Raw genomic sequence first — 27500 nt, 5'->3', positions numbered from 1 at the left:
AAGGCACGGGGAGAACATGCAAACTCCACACACACAAGGCGGAGGTGGGAATCGAACCCACAACCCTGGAGGTGTGAGGCGAACGTGCTAACCACTAAGCCACCGTGACCCCCCTATTTTGAGTCATAATTTTTATTTTATTTACCAATGATGTCTTCCTGAATTCTTCAGGAATCTCGTCAGAAATGGATTCACAAACATCGAATCTCATGCCTTCAATGGATCCAGGCTGGAAAAGTTGTACGTATCTCTTATCAGTGTGAAATAGTTTTACTCGCACAGACGTTTACAAAGAGCTCGTCTCCGATTGAGTGGCAGGATCCTTGTTTGTTTTGAGATTTGATTACAGAACAAAAAGTAAGGAACATAATGTACCATGGAAATAAAATGAGACAAAACATTAATTGTTTATTTAACGGTTCACACTTTAGCTTTAGTTGCTGAGTCCAAATAAACATTGGGTTGGATGTCAGTGTTGTTTGTGTTTTTTATGTTTTGTTTTTTATAATCAGCTTAAGTCTGTAGGTTAGAATGAACTTTGCATGCTGTCACTGTGGTACATGAACTGTACAAATTCAAAGCTCTACCCTGTTGGTGATCAATAATTAATACATTTTTATTGTTTCAGGATTCTGAAAGACAACCGGCAGCTAATTAAAATCCACGATGATGCTTTTGTGGGAGCCGAAGGACCGACTTTGCTGTGAGTAAAACAGAAAGTCAGAATTAATGAATAAGGTGTATAATGAAAGTGGGAAATGTTTTGGGAAATTTATAAATGGTTTGGTGGAATATAAAAAATGTAGGAGTGTAAAACAGCCAGATATCTTTTAGTCAAGGACTAAAGTCTGACAAAAAGTGTTTGAAGGCTGAGCGTAACCATCGCCCTGAACTCTAACACTGGCAGGAAAAGGGCAGGAAGCCAATTCACAGGCTGAGATTACAAAATATTTTCTGAAAAAATATATATATATATTTACGGAGGGCACGGTGACTTAGTGGTTAGCACGTTCGCCTCACACCTCCAGAGTCGGGGGTTCGATTCCCGAATCCACCTTGTGTGTGTGGAGGTTGCATGTTCTCCCCGTGCCTCGGGGGTTTCCTCCGGGTACTCCATTTGCATGGTAGGTTGATTGGCATCTCTGGAAAATTGTCCGTAGTGTGTGAATGTGTGAGTGAATGAGAGTGTGTGTGTGCCCTGTGATGGGTTGGCACTCCATCCAGGGTGTATCCTGCCTCGATGCCCGATGACGCCTGAGATAGACACAGGCTCCCCGTGACCCAAGAAGTTCGGATAAGCGGTAGAAGATGAATGAATAATTAAATATATATTTAATTCTATTATTAACATATTATTCTGCTCAAGATTTTAAGAAAGACCATCACATGAGTTTTTGTGTTTGTGTAGCGACGTATCGTCCACCGCTCTACGATCGCTCCCTGTACGAGGACTGAGAGAGTTGAAGGTTCTCATCGCTCGCTCTACACCTTCCCTAAAGACCCTCCCTCCTCTTGAGAACCTCGCAGAACTTCAGGAGGCCGATCTCACCTACCCGAGTCACTGCTGTGCCTTCAACACCTGGAACCGCGACAACAAGTCCGAGCATGTAGTTTATTAAACAAAAAATATCAATTTATTATTGAGTACATCATTAAGTCTGTGATTCGCAAATCCAGAATACATTCTGACGTTCTATTCTTATGTCCCACAGGGAGACTGAGGTAATTGGTCGCTTTAAGAACCTAACCGTGCTGTGCAACATGGCCGACCAAGCGGATAGCACAGTGTAAGACTGTGGCCCTATGAATTTTTTTATTTTCAAGCGTTTTGATTGATTAATGATCAGATTCTCTGACATCTTCATCACAGGGACTCATCAGATGAAGATCTTAACGACATCAATTTCCACTACCCAGATTTGGAGTTGTGCGTCAGCAATAGCGCCTTCAAATGCACACCAGAACCGGACGCCTTCAACCCTTGCGAGGACTTGCTGGGTCACACCTTCTTGCGTGCCGTCACTTGGATCGTCACAGCTTTCTCACTGGTGGGGAACCTGGCCGTGCTGCTCGTTCTACTCCTGAGCCACCAGAAACTGAGTGTCTCCCGGTTCCTCATGTGCAACTTGGCCTTTGCGGATCTGTGCATGGGCTTGTATTTGCTGCTCATAGCCTTGGCGGACTATCGCTCGCGTCATGAGTACTACAATCACGCTACGGATTGGCAGACAGGCACTGGATGCGGGGTAGCCGGTTTCTTGACCGTCTTCTCGAGTGAGCTGTCCATCTATACTCTCACAATGATTACAATAGAGCGCTGGCACACCATCACTCATGCCATGCAGATGAGCAGGAGACTGAGGCTTCGCCACATGATCACCATGATGGCGATTGGTTGGGGATTTTCCCTTTTAATGGCTCTGCTTCCTGTCCTTGGAGTCAGCAGCTACACAAAGGTCAGCATCTGCCTTCCAATGGACATTGAAAGTCCGGTGTCGCAGGGTTACGTGGTGGCCGTGTTGGTCATAAATGTGGCTGCCTTTTTATTGGTCTGTTCCAGCTACACCGGGATTTACTTAAGCGTGCGCAACCCGAATGTTCCCACACGCCACGGAGACACAAGGATGGCCAAACGAATGGCGGTGCTCATCTTTACGGACTTCCTGTGCATGGCACCCATATCTTTCTTTGCCATTTCCGCAGCTTTGCATATGCCTCTGATCACAGTCTCCCAATCCAAAATCCTGCTCATCCTTTTCTACCCGATCAATTCACTGTGCAACCCGTTTCTCTACACCATATTCACACGATCCTTCCACAGGGACACATGTCTGCTTTTGAGCCGATGCGGCTGTTGCCACGCACAAGCGGAGTTCTACAGATTGCAGGGTCTCTCAGGGGTCACCTTGACTCCAAGGAAGAGGAGCATGAGGAAATCTCACTCAAAACAATTTCGAGCTTACCACATCAAGCTACAGGGGTGTTTCTTTAACCAAGCTGCAACATGAGCTTGATGTTTCATACTACTGAATGATCGACTGCTAAGCAGCGATCACTGAATGCTGTACATACTGTAAATATATGGTACATACTGTGAATGCTCATATATATATACATTAATTTATTACACAGTGTTGTTTTCTGAACTGTTGGACCATGTTCTAAACATGTTTCTGGTTTACCTTCATTCATTTATTTATTTTCTACCGATTACACAAACTACTTGGGTCATGGGGAGCATCTCAGGCGTCATCGGGCATCGAGGCAGGATACACCCTGGACGGAGTGCCAACCCATCACAGGGCACACACACACTCTCATTCACTCACACACACACACACTATGGACAATTTTCCAGAGATGCCAATCAACCTACCATGCATGTCTTTGAACCGGGGGAGGAAACCGGAGTACCCGGAGGAAACCCCCGAGGCACGGGGAGAACATGCAAACTCCACACACACAAGGCGGAGGCGGGAATCGAACCCCCAACCCTGGAGGTGTGAGGCGAACGTGCTAACCACTATGTCACCGTGACCACCCCCCACCCCCTGGCTTAACTTTTTCATTAAAAATGAATATTTATGCTTAGAGTTTGTTTGAAGCGAGCATGCGTTTATTTCAGTTCAGACACCAGACCATTTCCAAACTCCTCTTCCTTAGCAACTGTCACCATCCGTCTTTACTTCAGCACTTTACTGGGTGATTCCTTGTATATATTTAGTATTTGAACTGAAGCACAGGGTATTAACAAAAGATGAGTTTGGGGAACTGGTAAAAATACCCTTTCTTGTGTTGTGCTGTGTTGTGTTGTGAGCTGAAAGGAATATATTAGAAGATGAATACAGTTTTATTTGGACCAAATAAGTTCAGGAAGACCAAATCTACCCTAAGCCGTAAGTATGAAATTAAAACGTTGCACATAATCATTTTCATTTAGAGCGATTTACATTTATCTAATTTAACCAGCTAAGTAATTGAGGGGTTAAGGGCCTCGCTCAGGGGCCCAGCAGTTGCAGCTTGGTGGATGTGGGATATGAACTCATGACCTTCTGATCAGTAGTCCTTTACCTCCGAGCTACCACTTAAGCTAATCAAAAGATGGATCATTTGCGATTTCTTTTCTCGCCTTTGCAGAAACAACCAATCAGTGACTTTTGCTAATATAAGAACTGTGCAGCTAAAGACTGATAAAGACTAATCTCTCATGTCAAGTAGAAAACATTTGGACTCCAGCGTGTGGTTGAATGCTGCAAAATCAAGCTCAATTGCCACCGGGGAAGTTAGTTATTTCTTCTAAATCCTACAATGTGGTTTAATGACTGTATTAATTACTTTGGCACAATTTACCCTAAATAGGCTCGACAAGATTTATCATTGTAATAGATCTGATTTGAAAATGAGGCACGAGAGAGGCAACTGATCCTGAATATCAGAACCCAAATCTCAGGACACGTTTAGCAGTCGATTCAGTAGCCAGCTGCTCCGTTTAAGCTTCGATAACTTGTAGCCGAGCGCAAACGTGAACTGGGACGATGATCATGTTCGCCAATGTAGCTACACAATATAATTTGTAACTTAGACGCACCAACAATATGATGAATCGAGCAAATTATATAATATAAGTGTAAATGATACAATTGGACCACAAAACAAAGCTATATATCAGTTCTGTTTCAAAGTAAAGATGATTAAAAAAAAATTTTCAGGCAACACAGAAACATGACAGCAGTTTGAGTTTCATTTGCTGTGCATTTAATAGAAAGAGTGACAAAAAAAAAAAATCCTCAACATCTTTAACATTGAAAGAGGATCATGGAGTAAAAGTAACGAAAATATATATATATATATATATATTTTTTTTTTTTTCCAGAAACAATTCCCAAACCGTTTCTTTCCTTACAGCCTGAGATTTTCTCTGACACAAAACATATGGGCCAAAATAAAGAAATACTTAAATGACAAAAAAAAAAAAACCATCAAAACACAAACAGAATTTTAAATAGTTACTGTGTTTTGTCTCGTGTTTTTTCCCGCAGTCTCACCACTCGGCCTCGCCGACAGCTTTGGAGAAAACGTAGTCCTTCCCTCCGTAACACATCACTCCGTCTTTCAGGTAAAACTTCCACCTGTTTTTACTGCGATGAATCTGTTACGGAAACAGCTTCACGTTATCACTGAGAACGCAGGAGTGTCCGGGTTGAACCCGGCATAAAGCATTGATCCTCCTAGTGGAACTCACCTTATCATACTGGCAGACGATAACGTTCTCGGTATCGAAGATCTCGGGGATGTCTTGCTCGCTTACGTCGTCTCCAGAGTTCAGAGGATCCTAGTTAGTAAAAACATGCATTACAATCTGTATGGTCTAAGATTGTTCAGGTTCATTTTCTGTGGTGTTTGAAGATGATTTGAATGGAAAGTCTGGTGTGTTATTTATTAACCTTTATTTAACCAGATTTGTCTCACTGAGATAGAATCTCTTTTTCGTGTTGTTGAGACCGACAAGCAAAGAGGCCACGCCGTCTAGACAGAGTCTGTATATTTTATACCAGGCACACGCACATACAGCGGCCACGCTGACTCCTCCATTGGGTCAGCCTGTGTTCAGGCCACGCCTCCCGTATCAGGGCTGACAGGTGTAGAGACCACGCCTTCCGTATCAGGGCTGACAGGTGTAGAGACCACGCCTTCCGTATCAGGGCTGACAGGTGTAGAGACCACGCCTCCCTTATCATGGCTGACAGGTGTAGAGGCCACGCCTCCCGTATCAAGGCTGACAGGTGTAGCGGCCATGCCTCCCTTATCAGGGCTGACAGGTGTAGAGGCCACACCTCCCTTATCATGGCTGACAGGTGTAGAGGCCACGCCTCCCTTATCAGGGCTGACAGGTGTACAGTCCACGTACGCCCTGATAAGGGAGGCGTGGCCTCTACACCTGTCAGCCATGATAAGGGAGGCAGGTGTAGAGGCCACGCTTCCCTTATCATGGCTGACAGGTGTAGAGGCCACGCTTCCCTTATCATGGCTGACAGGTGTAGAGGCCACGCCTCCCTTATCAGGGCTGACAGGTGTACAGTCCACGTACGCCCTGATAAGGGAGGCGTGGCCTCTACACCTGTCAGACCTGATAAGGGAGGCAGGTGTAGAGGCCACGCTTCCCTTATCAGGGCTGACAGGTGTAGAGGCCACGCCTCCCTTATCATGGCTGACAGGTGTAGAGGCCACGCCTCCCTTATCAGGGCTGACAGGTGTACAGGCCAGGCCTCCCTTTTCAGGGCTGACAGGTGTACAGGCCAGGCCTCCCTATTCAGGGCTGACAGGTGTAGAGGCCACGCCTCCCTTATCAGGGCTGACAGGTGTACAGTCCACGTACGCCCTGATAAGGGAGGCGTGGCCTCTACACCGGTCAGCCCTGATAAGGGAGGCAGGTGTAGAGGCCACACCTCCCTTATCATGGCTGACAGGTGTAGAGGCCACGCCTCCCTTATCAGGGCTGACAGGTGTAGCGGCCACGCCTTCCTAATCAGTGCTTACAGCTATAGAAGCCACGCCTACCTTATCCATGCCTTTTTAAATCTAGACCAATACTGCACTGAATTTCGAAGCACATTAATGTATCATCTTGTCAGAAACAGGAGTCAAATTTATCTGTTATGACGACTACATTTATCTCCTGTAAAATCGTAGCCTAATTATAGAAATAATATAATGAATACATACTAAGCTGCACTTCTTATATTTCTCACCTCTTCCTCTTCCTCCTCCTCCAGCTCAGGCTCATCCCCGTCAATGCTGGAGCTGCTGTTTCCATCGCTGCTTCCTCCGAGCCCCTGGAGCGCCTGCAGAGCCTCGGCGTCGATCATGCCCAGGAACTCGTTTTCCCCAACATGCCCTCGATCCTCTCTTGTTTCCTCCAGATCATCTCCAGCCTCTGAGCTGCTGTCACACGTGCCGTCGACCTGCGGGATGTCTGTCAACTCATTGAAGTTGTAGTCTCTCAGGAGGTCCATATCCAACTGAGGGGAAGATTTTTAAGATTAATGTTATAAGATGTATTAGTTCCTGGACGTTTTATACACTGATCATACCGCAGTGCTGTTTATTCTTGAATCTGACCGGTTAATTCATTACTTTATCGTTTCTATGGTGACGGCTAATGAGATAGATTGGACAAAAAGTGTAAGAGAATACTTTAGGACTTCAGACCGTTGATTAATGTCCTTTAACAGAATGCTCTAAGTGGGATTTATTTACAATTCTACCTTAAGTGCATCAGGTGTCTTTTCCAAATCAGACAGGAAATGACTCAGTGTGTCCTCAGCATTAAGCCTGGCTGCTGCTGCTGCTTTAACAGCCCTCTCCACCATCTGCTCCGCAGAGAGGCACGTTGGAGTACTCATATCCAGCGGCTGTGGGCTGAAGTCGATTCCGTCCAGCGTGAACTCGTCCAGGTTTCCTATGGGCGACTCTGAAGGCTGGGGTTTAACCGGAGGCTCAGAAACCAGAGGATGCATCGGGACCTGAAGAACCGGGCGCTGTTGGGGCATCAGAGGTGTGTGGGTTTGAGGAGAAGGTATGGACTGAGGACACTGACGTGGGGGTGCAGGAGGCACCTGGGAGGCAGCAAGGTTATGAATGACACCAGAGGTCATGTTTCTTTGCTCCACATGGGGAGGGTTGGATTGTGGAGGTATGCGCTGGCAACCCGGAGCCTGAGTCACCATCACAGGAACGTTGACTTTATAAAAGTGGCCTGTGTGTAAACATACAGAGTACAATATAAAGATGTGTTCAAAGTTTTCTTCTTTTAAGTTGGAATAAGACAAGCAACCTAAAAAAAAACATTATTACAAATACAAAAGTTAAACATTTTAGGCTTAAAATAATTAACTGAGATGTCAGGGAATGTTGCAGGGAATGTTGCAGGATGTTCCATTTAAAAGATTAAAACCGATCTAAATAAAAATGGCTCTGAAATAAAAAACATTACTAAATATAGTCCAGAAGCTGCTCAGGTTTGGTGTATTGTTTATAGCTGAACTCACCTGAAGCAGTCTGGAGCGTCACACCTGCAGGGATCTGAACAGGATATGTGACTCCGGGTGGCAGAGAAAAAGTCGCAATGGTGCCGGTGTTGTTCTGGAAACAGGCAGAGATGATAAAATCCTCACATTTTCCTACCTGACACTAAACGTTTTGTTCATTAAACCTTTGTAGATGAAGGCAACATTTGCAGGATGTGTATAAAACTGAGCCCCGTCTACACGAATAGTGAGTGCAATGTGCTCCCAAACCTCCAGGGGGTGCTGACACCAGCCCCATAACACCTTTGATCATGAGGTGCACCTGAGCTTTGTGTTTGTCAAACAATCAAAGAGACTACATTAAATACCACCTGATTTTTGTTTCGTTTTGTATTGTTGTATCTGCCTGGAACTGGAATTACAGCATCGCGTTTCCCTGTCAAACCACTAACACCAGTTACTCCCACACTGGACTGTGTGGTTAAAAGGTAAACTTTAAAATTACTCGGATTTATATGAAAGGTTTGATTTTATTTATAACAAATCTGTTCATTCTACAAATGTAAGCAATACGGTAACCCGAGAGCACGTTTTATTTCACAATACAGTTCATGTTGATTTATGTAGCTAGAGTAGTAAATTAGTACACTGAGAAAGAATTTGAATATATGAATATTTAATAATAGTAAATAATAATAATAATAATAATAATAATAATAATAATAATAATAATAATAATAATAAATAATGCTAAATTATGATATCCTTGTATGATTATGTAAATTGTATTAGCTTTCAAAAGGCTATTTCAGTCTATTTTTTTTTATAAAATGCAGAATAATATATAAAACAATAAAATATAAAATATAAAATAATATATATAATAAATAAAATATCTAATATAATAAAATATCTCACTTACAGCTTTCCCTGTAAAACTCTGCTGCCTGGCAGGAAGAACCCCAGAAGCTGAGAAAAACAGAAAATATTTAATAGACCATTTTTTACCGACTACAATTAACTAACTAATACTTTAAGACAATTGAATCTATTTTAATTATTTATTTCCTGATTGCATTGCTACTACAGACACACTAACCGATAACCGATAAGAGTTAAACAATGCATTAGAATAAAGTGTTTTTATTCCAAATGATTTAATGTAAAGAAATCTGTTGCTGACCTGTAGTGGATTTCTGGAGCGTTTGGGAATAATTTGCAGGAAGCTGCAGAACAAAATTGGATGGGTTGATGTTTTCTTTAGAAAATCCTTCCACGGCTTTAGACTGCAGGACCTTCGACTCCCACAGCTACCGGCAGAATATACAATGTATATGTATATAATGTAAGATGTTTATATAATCTTTCATTATATTAAGACATCTAAAATCTATTGAAAATGTGTTTCATCCACCAAGGCACATTATACAGTGATATTGTATATCATATATAAATAACATCGATAATTTACTTTGGATTATATTCGAGAACAAAAGTCAAAACAGATGTTGATATATTTAATTCTCTAAGGTTTTATTGTGTCTTACCTGCCTGAGGTCATCTAATACTTTCTCCACTTCTTCATCAATAAACAGCTCTCGGACGCTCTCTATCACATCATCAATGATGGATAGGTAAAGTTTAGGCTGAGGGGAAGATCATCACCATATTTATTTACATGCATTTCCATTCATTAAATAGAAAATACAGGAAAATTAAGCCAGATGTCTAAAAGACTTGATGTGTCAAAGTGCTGTTCGATTCCAGAGTCGATTCTTAACTTTCAAAACTCCAAAATAGAAGAGAAAAGGCTTTATTATCTATCAGTACGATTTTTTTTAGTAATAAATGCATTCAATTAGTTTTGAAAACTTCAACGTTAAAAAAAACCTTACTACAACTAAACAGCATCGGATTGACGAATCGATTCTTTCTGAAATCGACTCCCAGCCCCAAAAGGGGCTGAAATGTCTTTATTACATAAATAGCTAAAGTTAACTTGACAGAAAACAAACTAGCTGAGCTTTAGGTTAACATTTTATAGTTTTAGCTATTAATTATCCGTATGAAAAAGTAAACAGACAGATAATATAGGTCTTATTATTAGCTTCATTTTAAATGACTCAGCCATGTTACTGACTCGGTGTTATTCAACTTACTTACTAGTATGTTAGAATTTGAAAGCATTTTTGTTGCTTTAAGCTACTCATTTAGCATCGCAGCTCAGGCACAACGCAAGGTGTTAATTCAGTGTATCAGTCTAGGGTTGATTTTGAGACTTTACACAGCTGTTTTTCGGAGCACTAATCAGTTCAACTGCATAACGAGGAGTCGATTCTCTGTTACCTGAATTGACCAAGGAAGTTGAATTGAATCCGAAGGAGTCGAATCTGAATCAGTAGGAAAATTGAGTCGCTTACAGATAATGTAAAAAAAAAAAAAGGTCTCCATTTAAAACATTTAATTTTTAAATAAATTGCTTACAACAAATACAATAATAATTAATAGTGTAAAGATAAACAATAGCATATGACGTTAATAAATGTGTCATGATTACCGTATTGTGTTCAAATAATTATATATATATATATATATATATATATATATATATATATATATATATATATATATATATATATATATATATTAGAGTCCATGTTTAATATTAAACTACATTTCTTTTATAGCATGTTAATTCATTTATTCATCTCTTCTTCTACTTTGGTCTTCTTCATCAGTTTCCACCTAACTATCCTCGTCATCCTGTTCTGTCACACCAATTACCTTCATGTCCTCATTTAACACACCCATAGATCTCTTTGTCCTTCCTCTTGACCTCTTACCTGCAGCTCCATCTCCAACATCCTTCTACCAATATAACCATCTCCCTCCTCTGTACATGTCCAAACCATCTCAATCTAGTCTCTCTGTCCTTGTCCTCAAAACAGCCAACCTGAGCCGTCCCTCTGATGTGCTCCTTCCTGATCCTGTCCATCCTCGTCACTCCTAAAGAGAACCTCAACATCTTCATCTCTGCTACCTCCATCTCTGCCTCGTGTCTTTTCCTCACAGCTACAGTCTCTAACCCATACAGCAGAGCTGCTCTCACTACTGTCTTCTACACCTTACCTTTGCTTCTTACTAAAACTCTTCTGTCACACACACACACACAACACTCCTGACACTCTTCTGTCACACACACAACACTCCTGACACTCTTCTGTCTCACACACACACACACACACACACACACACACACACACACACACACACACACACACACACACACACACACAACACTCCTGACACTCTTCTGTCACACACACAACACTCCTGACACTCTTCTGTCACACACACACACACACACACACACACACACACACACACACACACACACACACACACACACAACACTCCTGACACTCTTCTGTCACACACACAACACTCCTGACACTCTTCTGTCACACACACACACACACACACACACACACACACACACACACACACACACACACACCACTCCTGGCACTCTTCTGTCACACACACAACACTCCTGACACTCTTCTGTCACACACACACACACACACACACACACACACACACACACACACCCAACACTCCTGACACTCTTCTGTCACACACACAACACTCCTGACACTCTTCTGTCACACACACACACCAACACTCTTGGCACTCTTCTGTCACACACACACACACAACACTCCTGGCACTCTTCTGTCACACACACACACACACAAAACCCACCTGCACACTCTATTCCACACTCCCCATCACACTGGATGTTTGACCCCAAATACTTAAAACTCCTGCACCTTCTTGACCTCAGCCCTCTGTAACCTCACTGTTTTACTCCCCTCCCTCCCTCCCTCCCTCTCATACAATTTCACTTTATTTTATTAATAATTGTGTGGACTGCATTTTATTTATAATGTATTTTCAGTTGAATTTTCATTTCCTATTAGAATAGCTACATGTCTGAGGTAAATGTTAACGTTTTATCCTGATTCATAGATATTTCTTGTTTTCTTTACATTGTTTATCTAATATTTTTACAGCTACAGTATGTTGAGAATACCTATCTATCTATATATAATAGATAATAAGATAATCTAATCATAATAGCACGGGGGGGCACGGTGGCTTAGTGGTTAGCATGTTCGCCTCACACCTCCAGGGTTGGGGGTTCGATTCCCGCCTCCGCCTTGTGTGTGTGGAGTTTGCATGTTCTCCCCGAGCCTCGGGGGTCTCCGATAGAAAATGAATGAGTGAATGAATGAATAATCATAATAGCGATGTGATAACTAGATATAACACAATTAAAAGGCTTGATTAGTATGTAAATGACAATAAGTTAGCAAATAACTACAAAACTTCAACCTATGAACTGTAAACTTTGCATCACTCGTAAACTCATGAACTCAACGCTGTCAGAATTATTTTTATTATCACTCATTTCTAAAATTAAATTACTTTCAAAATAGCGAATACAACAAAAGTCGGCTTCTCGAGTGCGATATTTTGACGAACACTGTCATTATACTGTAGAATCCCGTGGAAAAGCAGTTTTGCACCGTTAGAGTAAAACCACAAATCAATCCCTACATTTAATCCATTAAACCAATTGTTCCTATAGCTGAGAAATTATTTTTAGCAATGCATCTATGCGTTAAATATAGCAATTAAATGTTAGCCAATCGTAAAAAAAAAAAAAAAAGTTAATTGCAAAGAAAAAAAAAATCTTCGGAATGTCACAAACCTCAGGAGGTAGCAGATAGTAAGCAAGTTTAATTATACTGGAATTTGTTATTTATTGCTTACATCACATACACGTGTAATTTAATAACCCACAACGTTAAACGTGAACTGTGCTCTGTACGTAATGAGGGTGTTTAATATGCATCTAATCCCTCTGAAATCTTGCGATGTAGAATAGACTAAAGTGCAAATACTGTAGGATGATGGACGGGTCTTTAACGGTCATCGCGGTAGCAGAGCCTTAAAAAAATCGTATTAATTCATTTAACGGTTAATATAAATACACACACATGTATGTCACATAATCATACTGTATATATATGATTGTGTTATACTGTCGATCTGTGTGTGTTGGGGGGGGGACCAGAGTAAAGACTAAAGAACATTTCATGTGTCTGATGTAAGTGCATGCTGATTATTCATTAGTGCGAGTATGTAAATCCCTTTTTTCTTTTTCTTCTGAAATAAAAATCCACATCATTGCATCACTGTGTTGCGCAGCTTGACGGCTTCTGCGATTCTGCCTCGATTAGCTTCTTCTCAATTTCCACCTAGAAGCAGAAAGAACAAACAATATCAATCTAGCAATTGATTGAATGAGATGATTGATTGATTGATTGATTGATTGATTGATTGGCTTATCACTGATTTTACCTGCCATCGATAGAATGCCCTGTAACTGATGTGTTTCTGAGGCTGAATGTCACTTTCTGTTCCCAAAGACTTCACCCTGGTTTGAGAAGCGACCGTATCTGCCACCTCACACTCCATGGTGATGAATGGGAACCAGTCAGTGGGGATATCTTGGTCAGACGCCAACTCCAGCTTACAGGAGAAGCAATGGGGTTGTTCTGCTGCTGTGAGTGAGTGAGTGAGAGAGTGAGAGAACAAAGTAAATGGAGGAAACGAGAAGTTATCATGTTACACCACCAGAGGGAGCAAACATCACACTGCATAGATATCTCACACACATTAGGTTCCCATCACACCATCTCCATTTACTTTTATTCATTTGGCAGAACCTTTTGTACAAAGGAACTCACTATGACACAGAGAGCTCACGATCTTGCTCAAGGCTCTTAATTTAAAATCCCTAAATCCTGTTCAATACGACAGAACCTTAACCAGAGCAATCCGGTCCCTGAAGGACAAAAAGTGTTGTTTGTTCCTGTCGTAAACTTGCACTGGCACCACCAAATGTCCATTGGACGTACACAATGTTTACCGTGTTCCTTGATTGTGAAGGTTTATCCAGCTTGGTTTCGGAGTCATTAAATTTACTCCAACTATCCTTTTTTTTTTTACATAATTCCATGTTCATATCATTTTTCAACATTATTACGTATATTTGTAGAAAAGTGTGCTATTTTGGTTACTTGACCACTTTGAAGAATTATTACAGTGTCAGAAATCTGTATCTAAAGCGATCTCATGAGGAAAATACCGATTAGTGTAGGTTTAGTTCTTGCATTAATACTGTAATGTTTGCCTGATATTTTGGGAAAAATATCAAAGTAATCAGTGGAGTTTGGAGACATCAGGATTTTGGGATGACTTGACTGATTTAATACTGGCCTTCTAGTAGCTGTAACGAGTTCTTGTGCTTGATATATTCAATGTACATAAGCTGGTTCTTTACTTACCCATGTTCTTAGCAGGAAGTTTGTCAATCCTCCAAACAATGGCTCCGTATACGTTCTCATACTTGACTGTACCGACAGTCACCTGCATGACCGGGTGAGAATCTGTGACGTTTACTGAGCCCAGGCAGGCATTTCTGTTCATGCGGGCCTTGATGGATTTCTGCCAGAGCAGCGAGATGGTGCGAGGCACTTTCACCCAATCCCCAGGTAGCGGAACTTGGATTAGCACGTTTTCACAAAGCGTTTCAGAATGTGCCCCAAGTGAAGGGAAGGAGGACTGCATATTGAGAAAGGCTTGTAGCTCCAGGTAGGCACCTTGAACAGTGACTGTAGCCTTGACTGAGAAAGGAAGGTCTCTACAGTTCAGCGATACTGTCCTGTAGCGCCCGAGTTCCACCCTGCAGGCATCCGGTGGTGAGAACTTAATCAACCTAGTGTCTTCGAATTCAGCCTCTCTCACAGACTTGTGAAAGCGGTAGTCGGCAATCTCCATCCACACTTCATCCTCTTCAGAGCCATAATTAGAGTCTTTGTTCAGAAGCCCGAGGTCGTTCAACGCCAGGAAACATTCCGCTGTACCATTTATGAAGGCCAAGCAGTGGAGCCGTGTGATGGCTGCACATTCTAGCGTGGCTCCATCCTTATCTACTTGCATCCAGATATGGTCTGCAATCTGCAAAGACAGCTCTTGCTCGTCGTAATGTTTCGGTTGCTTGAGAGGACCTGGTAATCTCATCAGCTCCTCCTCAAGGGACACCAGCAAGTCCTCCATGTCTCTGTACTCCGTTGTGCCAAACTTCAGCAGCTGCTCCACTTCAGCTTCATGTATTACCTCAGGTTTAGAGTGGTAGCGCTTTCGTTCCACGTACGACACGTGTTCGATCTTCAATGTCACGATTTTTCGTGGCTCGCCATAGCTTTCCAGTTTGGGGCCTGAAATATAGCAACTGGAGCTCAGCTGGAACTCTTTGAAAGGTTTCTCCAAACCTTTTTCATAATACATTTGGAGAACAGCTCCTGGGAGCAGCTGTAAGTATATAGGGCCCCACTGGCGGGATGACATACGGTTCTTTTTCTCAGGGATCCTCAGCATTAATGACCAGCCATGCCTCCTCTGGCTGAGGAACAGTCCCTGTGGAACAAAGGAAGAAGGACTTCTTCCTGTATCGATATCCTTTAGTTTGCTCATATCCAAAACTCCTTCCTCGCTCTCTTGGTCTTGGCCCTCCTTTGCCTTTAACCGCTCTAGCTTATGGCAAATGTACGAGTAGGAGTTTTGAAGTTGGTCTCTCGGTGGCTCGTAACCATCCTTGGTTCGGATAAAGAAGCGAGGCAAGCTTGAGCCAGGCTCAGAGTCTGACGAGGAACTTCCAGAATCTGTCTTGTGCTTGTTTTCACCCAAAAATAGGTGAACGTGACCTGGATCTTGGTCTAGGAACAATGGGAAGGAAGTAGATGCCTCAGAAGACAAACGTCTATCAGGAGAAGAGAGATTTGTTGATGTGTTGGAGAAACTCCTGAAGACACTCGGTGGTCTGAGAGAGTCGTAGTTAAATGGAGATGGACCGGTTGGAGTTTCCCTTACTGGAGTGCACATTGGAGTGTTGCTGGGCACACATGAGCTCCCATTGAAGCTAAAGGGCATTTGAGGAGATTCCAATGGACTGGATAACCTTCTTGCTGAAATCCCCAAAGGAGGCAGCACCAATTTCAGGCCATTTGGTCGAGGTATTGACCCGGAATTTGATGGAGGAGACTGCAGGCTTTTCTGCGGCGAGGCCAGGGGGGTGCTTTCATCTTCGAATGTCACCCAGTTAGCCGGACGGTTCGTTGAGCACATAGTGTTGGTCAATTTGTGTGAAATTATTCTGCCTTTTCCTGGTATGTGCCTCAATCAAACCCACCATTGGGGGTCATCTGTATAAGAACAAGAGTACAAATATTCACAGATTATAAAGCTAATAATAGTAACGTGCAAATTTAACACCGGACGTGTAACTGCTTTATAACATGTAATGTGAATTCATCTCTACAAAGAAACTACCGATGTTGAAGCTCCGCCTTTACAAACGGGTGAACGCTTAAGCGTCTTAAGCATGGGAAGGTAGAATAAGTGGAAAGGGTCCTGGCGTATACACACATTACAGAATGGCACGTGTGTCTGGATGAGAAACTGACCATGTGCCAAATGTGCAGCTGGTTAAAGTCATATGCCAAGTTTCCATTTGCAGATTTCTCACATGACCGCAGATTTAATTACTCAGCGACACGGAACAAGCGCTCAGCGTCTTTGGCTCCTTACCTCGCTGCAGCTCGACCTAAATACAACCGAGTGGAAACATCTGGGTTACAAATCATTTGAGCATTCATTGTAACAGCTGCGAAGGGAAAGAAGGGAAATGTGTCACACTCTGAGTTTGTCTCGGAAACACGTGATTCGACTTCCACGTGCGATTTAGATGGTTAAATATAACCGCCTGAATCAGATGTTCATGGTGTAGGGATAAAGCAGGTCTGGATCTTTACATCTCTTTGTAGATCTGTTCCACTGTAGTGGACGATAATAATTCATCAAAATACCAGACAGAAATTGTCTGGTTGCTGCTAAAATGTAATCCTTGGAAAGTATGTCTGGATTGGAGCATGTATAGTATACATGGAGATTAAAGTGTATATTAATGCTAGGAATTATGCTATCATTAATGCTGTATTAGCATATTTAGACTATGAACGTATGACATTCAGTAGTCTGACTGTCTACTGCAGTTATTTTAATAAACAGGTCTGTAAATACTCCGCTAGCCGCATTGCCTTGAGACAGAAAAGCTCGTAAAAAAAAAAGAAGTGCTGGATCATTCCTTCTCTGCTGGAAAAAACTAAGCAAGCTATAAACATAAAGCTGACACGAGCCGCATCAGCAAGCCACTGCGGCATGGAGCGCTGCGAGTGGGCGGAGAAATGAGGTTACAGAATCGTCGGTGGCTCCGAGACGCATTCCAAACATTCCTATGGGACGCTCGGTACAGAAGAAGGAAATACCATCCCACAACACTCCCAGCAAATCCAAGTGCTAAACAGAGTCACTGTGATCTTATGGCTTTACACACCGGACACACTGATCTCAGTCTGTGGATGTCACTTATCATGTCACATGCTCTTTTCTTGACCAGTCATTGTCTTATTGTCTTATTTTCAAATCCATTATGTTAAAACTACTTTAAAATACTTTAAATTACATCATAAAAAATTTCCTCTTCAGTGCATGAAGCTCACATGGCGGCGCTAACCGTTTGACGTTCAGGGAAGAATTACTCGCTGAATCGCGCAAGTTTGTGGAAGTCATTTGACTCACTGACTGTGATCTGAACAAACTTTTGTTCCAACAGAATCTAAGATGCCATCTAAAGACCTGATGACGTTCATTACATATTAAGCAACTAGACGATAAGTAAGAAAGTCCAAGTCGATCTTAGTCATTGTTTCAGGAAAGGTTAAAGCATTTGGTTAAGGGTTTTGAGAGACCTTAATTTCCATACAATAAACGGGAAGTCGTGGCCTAATGGTTAGAGAGTTTGACTCCTAACCCTAAGGTTGTGGGTTCGAGTCTCGGGCCGGCAATACCACGACTGAGGTGCCCTTGAGCAAGGCACCGAACCCCCCAACTGCTCCCCGGGTGCCGCAGCATAAATGGCTGCCCACTGCTCCGAGTGTGTGGGTTACTTTGGATGGGTTAAATGCAGAGAACGAATTCTGAGTATGGGTCACCGTACTTAGCCGTATGTCACGTCACGTATCACGTAAAATGTTATGATAGCATGCACAAAAATCATCCGACAGCTTGTATATTTTACTGAATAAATATAATATTGTAGTCGATAACGAAAACGAAAACTGTGATTTAAAAAAGGCTATTGGTAACACGGTGACATTTTCTTTAAGGAGATTCCACTGTAAGACTTAGTACAAGGAAGGAGTCTTCAGGGCAGGTTGCGGTTCATAGCTGCCGTAATGCAAGTGAAAACACTTATTTTATGGACGTTCCACAGCATTAAATGTAGCTAGAAATGGTAAAACAGTCAGATTTCTTATTTTTAAACTAGTTTTGACAAACCGCTATGCTGTAAAAGAAATTTATTATTATTTATTATTATTATTTATCTTATTCATACTTTTATAGGAAAATAATGTTATAAATTTTTGGATTGTTGATTTTTCCTTTAAACAGCACAACACAGGCTGTTTTACTGTGACCGATTGTGCTATTCTTATCGATGTATCTGTGTATCAGACACTAAGAGATTATTACACGTCCACGGTGCCAATCTTGTTCTATTCTAGTCAAGCAAAAACTCTAATATAATCTCTTTAAATCGAAAAGCAGAATTGAACATAATAACTATCTGTGTCTCAAGCTACAATGAGCATGACTTCAAATAAGGAGTTAAAGAGATGCATGGGGTGGATCTGCATCCAGATAATGGCAGGGTACGGAATATAACTTTGTTCTCTGATGTCATGCACGAACTCTGAAACTATCCTCTGTGCATCCAGATCAAGCCCAGAGTAATCACCAGTTTTATACACACACACACACACACACACACACACGCCGGGATGAGCTCCAAAACAGATCTGGTTAGACTGCAGCGAGTGATATTGATCCATTCCTTTAGTAGAAGCATGGAAAACTCCATTTTCACTCACATACGAGAATGACGAATTTCAGCTGCTATAAGTATGATACAATAATATATGTAACCATTATAGGATAAAATGTACAGCATGCCACGCTTAGATTAATACAGTTTAAAAAAAAACAACAACAACAAAAAAACAGCTGTAGTATAAGAGGAATTAAACACTTGGGGTGGTATCAGTACCTCTGCTTCATCATCACTTTGATTATTTTCCTAAAAGTGCACGACAGAGTATTTTTTAACACAATATATGTATCACACTGTTTCAATGCATTCATACGAGAAAATATCACAAAATTTAAACTTTAGTATTGATTTTTTTTAAAATAAGAATAAATATAAAACTAGAGGATCTGGCAACCCAAGCTGGACTACATCATGTGAGATTCTGCATCAGCTGTAACAAAGATACAAAAAAAAAACAAAAAAAACAAGCTAGTGGATTTGATTAGTGACGAATTATTTTGTTTGAGTTCTTCTCGAGAAGGTTTCATGGCTATAAAAACTTAGTCGAAATCTGCTTTTAACGTTAACGCACAAGAAAAGTAGTGTGACGTCACAACACCTACGCCTGCATTAACGCTAGCGCTCCGTTTTTTGTTTGTTTGGATTAAACAAAACATTATTATTCGCTTGTTTAACTCGCAAACAGCAAGTTTAATCCCTTCTGTAAATGAAAACGGGGCAAAAAAAATTCTAAATCTGTTCCAAGTGAAGTTTTACAAGCCCTAAAGCAGACTTTATGTAAATACTCACCAATGTTTCCATCAATAAGATAAAAAAAACACAAAACACACAATGGCATGGATTAGAATTAATGTTCCTGGATCCTTCACACCCTGATGTAGGAAAACACACCGACACGGAAAGCTGGAATCAAACGTAAACTATCTCTGCCGGGAAAAGAGCCATGAAAACAAGACAGAGGTGAGTTCGATTCCCCAAATCCCGGAATCGACTCCGAATCAGAGTCAGGGAACCGATTCTCAAACCAACACTGAAAGAAAATTATTTAATCTTCTTTAATCAGTACGATCTATTTTTTTTTCCTTTTGGTTAAACGTTTCCAACATGCATTAATTCGGTTCCCGTTGTATCCCCTTAAATGTTAGGTCTCTCCTAATACCGTTATAATACCGTTATAGGAGCGACATTGGAGCTGAAGATGAGCGTTTTGACCACTAGGAGGCATTAAAACACAATCTGCTGTTACACCAAAATTAATCAACAAAAACAGGGTTTTTGTCACGTTTCCTTTGGCCTACTGGTGAAAAATATTTTTTAGAATGAATTCATGTTATATTTACCTTTTAAAACAATTTTCTTCAGAATCAATTTCAACTCCGAATCGTTTCATTTTGGAATCGATTCCAAGCTTTAACCAGTTTCCTCCCTAAATATTGCTCAGTACAGATTATGTACACACATTAAAAACTATTTGAATTAAGAGAAAGTCATTTTGATTTTCTCACAAATGTAATATAGAATTAAAACACTGAACTGAATTTCTTTAACAGATTAAACTCCCTGAACCTCATCCACAGCTTCAGCACACCTTGGCATCATATATAGAGCTAGACCTCTTTTGCTGAGGTTTAAGTAATGTAATAAATATTTCTTGTTTTATGTACTGCACCAGTGAAACTCCACCCGCATTTCTGTACTCGTGTAGTTTTACAGGTTTGTTTTTAAAACATTACATTATCTAACAATTCCTAACATTTCATTGAATAAGATTGTGTATTTGTTTGCAGTGACACCAGCGTTAAGTAATTAAGAAAACAATTAAAAACACAATTCTGCACCGTCTTCCTCCTAAAATGAAGTAAATCCACCATGAGACCAGCACCAGCATCATGACAACAGGAAAGCAAGTGAAAATGAAAAAAACCAGAGCATTGTGATTGGGTGGTGGAAAATTTTTTATTGGCTACTGTACATCCGTTCACTTGTCCTCCGGCTTGTTGAAGCAGTAGGTGAGACAGCACTTGCCGCAGTAGTGCCTGTCGAAGTGGCTGGCCATGAAAACGCCGGCACCGCACTCGTCAGCTGGACACTCACGACGCAGACGATGGATCTTCCCGTTCTCGTCCACCTAACACGAGAAATCGTCAGCTTAGACTTTTGGGGGTTTTTTTTTTGGTAAAGTCATCTAACATCCAACCGGTACGTTCATGTTTCTCACCTTGTAGTACTTGAGCACAGCGAGCTTAACCTTCTTCCTCTTATGCTTGTTCTTCTTGGGGGTGGTGTAAGACTTCTTCTTCCTCTTCTTAGCACCACCACGCAGCCTCAGCACCAGGTGCAAGGTGGACTCCTGAAACAGAAACATCAGGTGTTTCATTCTACCATCTTAAATAATGCTCATTTAAAATAGTGACATTTTTTAAAGCTGTCTGGACAGCGGTGTGATTCGATTTAATAGTCAATTTAGTCAGAGATTTTTGGGTAATGGGTTAAGGTTTTTATATTTATATCATTTAATTAGGATTAGGATTTTTGTGCGTTGTTTTGTCAGTTGAATGTTCGCACTCCCTTTAATACCTACATACATGGAGTGTGGGAGAGGACAAATCAATAAATAAATAACTAAATGCTAATCCACATGTAATGACATTTAGGTTTTGTAAAGGCAACATGAACAAGAAACTCCTGACCAGATACTTAAATTACCTGTAAATCCAGATCTGCCTTAATACACAGAGGATACAGGAAGAAAACCGATTAGAATACGAAATAAAACGAACTAAACAGGGAAGTCGTGGCCTAATGGTTAGAGAGGTTGACTCCTAACCCTAAGGTTGTGGGTTCGAGTCTCGGGCCGGCCGCGACTGTGCACCGCCCTTGAATTCCGGGGGGAAAAGAAGCCGCTCTGGTTAAAGGCGTCCATCATAAAAGTAAACAAACGATGTTCCTGATACTGGCTTACATTTTAAAGAAGTCCTAGTCCTATATAATTCACCCTTCCCTTCTTCTCTCAAGACACAGTCCTACCTGAGCTACCGTGTGTGTGTGTGTGTGTGTGTGTGTGTGAGAGAGAGAGAGAGAGAGACACCAGAGGAAAGGAAACACTAACGTAAAAGGCACGAGGCTTCTACAGCACCCTGAAAATGATGCTCACCTTCTGGATGTTGTAGTCAGACAGAGTTCGTCCATCCTCCAGCTGCTTCCCGGCGAAGATCAGCCTCTGCTGGTCAGGAGGGATCCCTGGATTTAAACAGATAAATCATTATAGGGAAACTCAGTGTGAAGTTAAAAAGGTGGGTTTAAAGACTAGAAGTTTAAGTTAAACACACAAATACAAGACTATCATATCATCCAGCATTTGGACCTGGTTACCTTCTTTGTCCTGGATTTTAGCCTTGACATTTTCGATAGTATCTGAAGGTTCAACCTGGAGTTTAAAAAAAAACCACAATGTTTATGTAAAGAAAAGCAACATCTCTAATAGATCAGTATATAAACACATCCTGAATGTTAAGTCTGTAGTGTTCTGAAGTAAAACAACATCTCCAGTTATGTTAAAATAGACCGATAACTAGTTTAAGTGTAAACTAGTCGTCGGTTAGCATGAAGACTAGTTATGCCAGTCAAGCTGTGTGCACGTGCGACACAAACTAGCTGGTTTAGCACGAGTTTAAGGATCGGGTTAACTTGTGCTTGATGACAAACGTTTTAAACGTTAAACGTGAGGTAAATATCCGTGTTGTGGTTTTAAAACAAGAAATTAATGAGGTAATGGAGCTGAAATGTGGCTCACACGCTAAGCTAATGCTCACCTCAAGGGTTATAGTCTTCCCCGTTAGGGTTTTCACGAAAATCTGCATTTCGCCGTTTAATCCACCTGCACACAAAACACGCAAACACGTCTCCTAAGTATCAGGAATCAATCTCTGTATGAATCTGTGGACATTTTAACTTGTTTATTTTAATCCAAAGCCGGAGCTTAACTCACCACAAGCCAGTCGCTAATGGCGGATCATGAGAAGAGGGCTTTCGGAGCGCGCTACGGGGTTTTCTAACTTTGCGTTGCAGGGGCGAGGAGTCCGTCACGATGCCTACTCAAAAATAAAAAAAATAACCTGGATTTACAAATGATCTGTAAATGTTTAACGTTAAGGCTTTTTAACCGCGATCAGTTCAAAATACTATAGGTGAATGTTTATGTCGTATAAACTGTAAATAGGTCGGTGAGTCGTTCACAAAACGAATCGATTCTCCGAAGCCGTGGACTATATATATATATAACTAACTATAACTATAAGAATTTAACTAAATACCTGAGCAATAACGCAGAAACTGGAGCAAATAAAGTTAATAAAAACGTATAAATGCTTTTATAGATATTTTAAACAAGTTCAAATTTTGTAATTTGTGAATTCGACTCCTGGAACCGGCTCTATCGATTCCCTTTTTAACAACTGAATCAAAATCGGAGTCGACTCTAAATTCTGAAGTCATACGACACATTCGGTATAAAAGGAAGTAAAAACTACACTACCCATAAACCCGGTCGTTTCCACAGCAACAAGACAATGTTACCATAGTAACCTTGTACCGATTACGTACTGCTACCTTTATAAGTGTATAGGATCAGAAGAACAGAAGAACTGATGGATTTTAATGCACAAGACGCTCCACTGTGTGAATCCACCAGTGACAGGAGTTTTATGAAATCACTGAAAGAGTTTATAAAGAGTGAAAAAGAGCAGTTATGTTGTCCTGATGAAGGACCTGATGAACAGAGATATACCGTTTACAGCACAGCTTTCCATAAGGTACATTTAAATACGTCAATATTAATTCTAAACATCGAATATCATCAGATTTTCTGATAAACGATTAAGTGATTTTGAGCATTACGTGATTTCTAGCAAGGGAAATTCTCGTTTTTACTTTTCTACAATTTCTATTTATATATTTAGTTTCGTATCATTCCATATTTTTGCTCCAAATATCTGCTATTTAATCATTAGCAGGAATTATAAAAAGAAAAGAAAAAAAAAATCTGATTTCTATCTTATCATTTTGCTTCTTATTTCCATCCACTTCTAATGTGGTTTTAAACACTTTTACTTGGCTCTTAAATTATATTCCTTCTCATAAAAAGCCATTTTTTTGAGATGCAAAGCTTCGACGAGAACACCGACAACATTTCTAGCCTACATTCTGTGATTATCTTGATGTCCTCTTGTCAGATTATCGATTATGCGACGGCTTACAAACCGATTCTCACAGCCATCAAGAAAGAATATGATGACTTTATTGCTTCAGTGAAGTATGATCAGCATCAGGCTCAGCTTGCTCATGGAAAACTGAAGGCCATGCTGGCTCAACCCACATCCTTCATGTACTATCAGAGGAGAGCTGACCAACTGCAGGAGAGGTAAAACGTCTTCAAGTGATTTAGGTGGGAGACAGAGAAAGAGGTGTGCATTAGAGGGTGACACGGGAGTGGATTTTCAAACCTCTCCCGTCCCACTCCCAGAGAAAAATTCCCATCCCATCCCAATCCCGCAAAAAAAAAATACTGGGGGAAAAAAACCCCATCCTGTCCCAATCCCAGAAGAATGACTCCCATTCCCTCCCACTCCCGTGACCCGCAGATTGTACCCACGTTTTTTTCCCCCATTGTAGTCGTCCATTGTAGTCGTTAGTCATAACTGTATTTGGAAGCAAACAGAATTCAGAGATCCAGGTGGGATTGGATGGGATCAATCAGAATCACTGTTTTGGGAGCGGATGTACAGTGTAGTTCCGATTTGATCGCGGAGCAGAATGGATTGATCAGAATTCCTAAAGGGGCAGGTGGGGTTGCTAAGAATTCCCTTAGTAGAGATTGGAATTGGTCAGAAATCCTCCAGAGTTTAGGATCAGTAGCCCAACACCTTAGCTACCTTCCGATCAGTAGCCCAACACCTTAGCTTCCACACGGTTAGAATTCCTTTAGGAAACTGCAGGGTTGTTATTCGTCTATTTTGACTTAGTTTTAAAGACAGAATTGCTCGATTTCATCAGGACGATACCGGATCGGTTAGAATTCATTAAGATTCAGGCGGGATCATATAGAATTCCTTTAGGAATGAGTGGGATTACTTTGGATAACTTTGGGAATAAGATGGATTAGTCAGAATTCCTTCAGGAGCAGGTAGAAGTATCTGGGAATGGGAATAAAAAACAAATATACAGCACACCTGATTGTTATTTATTCAGGATTGCAGCCATTCAGCGAAACACTGCGGATTTACATTCAGAGACGAAAAGATTTCAAGAGTCCAAAAATAAACAAGAAGTTTCCCAACAACAGGAAACATTACAGCTCCCAGCTCCCGTTGGTCCTATACCAGGTACTTCAACACCGTCACACGTCTTTCACTTAAAACGTCTCCGGAAACGTGATTCGGCTTTAAACTATTCCTGATGTTTCTCCATCTGCAGGTCTTACTCTAAGTGACTTGTTCAATCCAGAATTCTTGGATAAACATCTGGAGCATTTGGAGGAGAAGAGAAATGAACTGTTGAGTAAGAAACAGAGCCAGTATGTTCCAGTGCAGGTCCAAAATGAACTGGAGGGGAAAATTAAGGCCATATTGAACCAAAGGGATGAACTTTCTGTAGAGAACAACAAACTGCTGCTCAGGTAAGAACACTACTAAACACTTTAATGGAATTTTCTATCTATTCTTCTGGTGGGGAACAATTAAAGGTGTCAACGGAGAGTTTTCCTATAGGAAGAAGTTCCAAGTACAACTATACTTGAACTATCCAGGAGCTCTAGAGCTTCAGAACAAAATTAGTTCATGAATGTAGTCTTGATTACATTGAGAACGTACAGAGTCCACTGATTTACACTAATGTACGATCATCTGATCTTTTCCACCAGGTATAAACAGTTGACGTACCTGAAGGAAACCATTAGCCGTTGGGAAAAATCAGGAAGCCACAATCCTGTCCTCGAGCTCCTCTCCTCTGAACTGAAGCATGTGTCAGAAATTAAAGGTTCGTAACAGACAACAGCAGACACGCCGCTCTTCTCGAGTCTGTCCGTTTCTCAGTGTCTTCTTTCGTTTATAGTATCTGAAGACGAGCACGTCGGCTTCCAGAGTGGCAGTTCAGAACACGACGATCCTGGTAAAATCAAAGAATCCAAACGTCTGGCGGATTACGTCGAGAGGTTCGGCAAGATTTCTTGAATCATCTGTTGACAATATGTTTAGCTACAATATGTTTAGCTTCAGGTAAACATCTTTTCATCAACGGTGTAGTGCTGGTTTAGACTCACAACCCAAACCAAATTGCTCTTACGGTCACACCGGTTTGCTAACGGTCAATACAAGACGTTTTATTTATTTAAGAATGGCATGTCGTACTTTTTATCCATTTGTAGTTACGAAAAACAAGTTCCTGTCATCGCTTAACTTATAGCGGCTTTAAACTGTCATAACTTCGCGATCACTTTGTTCGACACAAAGCTCTGACACCGGAGACTCCTTCAAATGTCTCGGGTTTCTTTGTCTCCGTAACCAGGATCAAGCCACATGTCCTCCTGATTGAAGTTCTTAGCTTTCATATTTTGTCATGGATAGTAGTGTTCAATCTGTCAATGGTACCTTCATGAGCCTGAATCCAAACGAGACGGTTACATTACATAGAGCTTTAATCAGCTGCTTGGTTTCCATCATCCACAGGTTCGTCAAGCTGTTTGAATCCGGCGACTACGAGACGGCCGCCTTTCACGCCGCGACGTCGCCTCACGGATTGCTGAGAAACATCGACGTCCTGGAGAAATTCAAAGGTACGTTCCGTCACGTTCTCCTGCAGCACCGTGGAAATGTGGCTCAGCGATTCGTCTCGTTTTTCCCGAAGCTATCTCGGTGTACAAGGAAGCGGTTCATCCTGTGCTGCTCTTCTTCCGGCTTTTGATGGTTTCGGCGCCGGCTGGGAAACCGCTGCCGGAAAAGTTGTCGCTGGAGGGGGTCCGATGTGCCCTGAAGCACGGCGACGTCGAGCTGCTGACGTTTGCGGTGTCTCAACGCAGGTGACAAGAAAAATTTAATCTCTTATTCTTGGACATAATGTGATTGAGGAGAAAATCACAAAGGGTTTTTTTTAGGTTTCTGTTCAACCCTGGAGGAAATGATCGTTCTATTTGGGGCGAGAAGTTGATCTCTCGTCATGTTACATCCACAGGCTTACATACACCGAGGAATTAGGTGATCTGATCTGTAGCCATACACATGATGACCCACGTGTAGTGGACACTTGTTTGGCTTTGGCTCAGATCGTTTACTCGGCTTGCGGCGTGCGCGGAAAAGCCGCACTGAGCATGTGCAAACGAGGCCTGACTGGAGCAGCTT

At 41.4% G+C, this 27500-nt stretch overlaps 5 protein-coding genes across 9 annotated transcripts in view; 2 read left to right on the top strand and 3 right to left on the bottom strand.

Moving 5' to 3' along the window:
- Positions 1-3302, top strand: part of LOC113649966 (lutropin-choriogonadotropic hormone receptor-like) — an 11340-nt gene extending 8038 nt beyond the window's left edge. Inside the window, exons 7-11 of the mRNA XM_027157947.2 lie at positions 172-240; positions 629-703; positions 1409-1597; positions 1713-1787; positions 1871-3302. Of these exons, the coding sequence (XP_027013748.2) occupies positions 172-240; positions 629-703; positions 1409-1597; positions 1713-1787; positions 1871-3008 (1546 nt within the window). The 3' untranslated portion in view covers positions 3009-3302. The remainder of the gene's footprint in view (positions 1-171; positions 241-628; positions 704-1408; positions 1598-1712; positions 1788-1870) is intronic.
- A 1731-nt stretch (positions 3303-5033) lies between these two features.
- Positions 5034-10370, bottom strand: gtf2a1l (general transcription factor IIA, 1-like). The gene is made up of 9 exons (XM_027158076.2): positions 10191-10370; positions 9575-9673; positions 9211-9337; positions 8950-8996; positions 8049-8142; positions 7266-7756; positions 6750-7019; positions 5243-5332; positions 5034-5149 (listed from the first exon to the last, which is right to left on the bottom strand). Exons 1-9 carry the CDS (start codon positions 10212-10214, stop codon positions 5042-5044), a joined length of 1350 nt encoding a protein of 449 aa, XP_027013877.2. The 5' UTR covers positions 10215-10370; the 3' UTR covers positions 5034-5041.
- A 2103-nt stretch (positions 10371-12473) lies between these two features.
- LOC113650043 (stonin-1) lies at positions 12474-20231 on the bottom strand. 3 transcript variants are annotated; one of them, XM_047816164.1, is made up of 4 exons: positions 19900-20231; positions 14447-16363; positions 13458-13657; positions 12474-13354 (listed from the first exon to the last, which is right to left on the bottom strand). In XM_047816164.1, exons 2-4 carry the CDS (start codon positions 16284-16286, stop codon positions 13289-13291), a joined length of 2106 nt encoding a protein of 701 aa, XP_047672120.1. In that variant the 5' UTR covers positions 16287-16363; positions 19900-20231; the 3' UTR covers positions 12474-13288. The 3 variants fall into 3 exon arrangements, with proteins under 3 accessions (XP_047672120.1, XP_027013876.2, XP_047672119.1); XM_027158075.2 differs by having other exon boundaries at positions 13458-13660; positions 19900-20218; XM_047816163.1 differs by lacking the exon at positions 19900-20231 and adding an exon at positions 16625-16762 and having other exon boundaries at positions 13458-13660.
- Positions 20232-21047: 816 nt separating this feature from the next.
- rps27a (ribosomal protein S27a) lies at positions 21048-23182 on the bottom strand. Its single transcript, XM_027158087.2, has 6 exons — positions 23099-23182; positions 22923-22987; positions 22483-22537; positions 22265-22350; positions 21329-21460; positions 21048-21238 (listed from the first exon to the last, which is right to left on the bottom strand). The coding sequence occupies exons 2-6, from the start codon at positions 22968-22970 to the stop codon at positions 21089-21091; spliced, it is 471 nt and encodes a 156-aa protein (XP_027013888.1). The 5' UTR covers positions 22971-22987; positions 23099-23182; the 3' UTR covers positions 21048-21088.
- LOC113650051 (clathrin heavy chain linker domain-containing protein 1) overlaps positions 22287-27500 on the top strand; it is a 6788-nt gene continuing 1574 nt past the window's right edge. The window contains exons 1-9 of one of the 3 annotated variants that reach the window (XM_047816161.1): positions 22287-22403; positions 24342-24529; positions 25357-25490; positions 25582-25783; positions 26027-26142; positions 26218-26317; positions 26832-26938; positions 27010-27181; positions 27334-27500. The exon at positions 27334-27500 is cut by the window's right edge and continues 36 nt beyond it. In XM_047816161.1, the coding sequence (XP_047672117.1) occupies positions 24468-24529; positions 25357-25490; positions 25582-25783; positions 26027-26142; positions 26218-26317; positions 26832-26938; positions 27010-27181; positions 27334-27500 (1060 nt within the window). In that variant the 5' untranslated portion in view covers positions 22287-22403; positions 24342-24467. Of the gene's footprint in view, positions 22404-23696; positions 23922-24341; positions 24530-25356; positions 25491-25581; positions 25784-26026; positions 26143-26217; positions 26318-26831; positions 26939-27009; positions 27182-27333 lie in introns of those variants that run through there. The other 2 variants (XM_027158086.2, XM_047816162.1) reach the window with 2 other exon arrangements.

This window comes from Tachysurus fulvidraco, chromosome 7 (assembly GCF_022655615.1).
Source record: "Tachysurus fulvidraco isolate hzauxx_2018 chromosome 7, HZAU_PFXX_2.0, whole genome shotgun sequence".
Lineage (NCBI taxonomy): Eukaryota > Metazoa > Chordata > Actinopteri > Siluriformes > Bagridae > Tachysurus > Tachysurus fulvidraco.
This window is presented reverse-complemented; position numbering and strand designations above follow the sequence as displayed.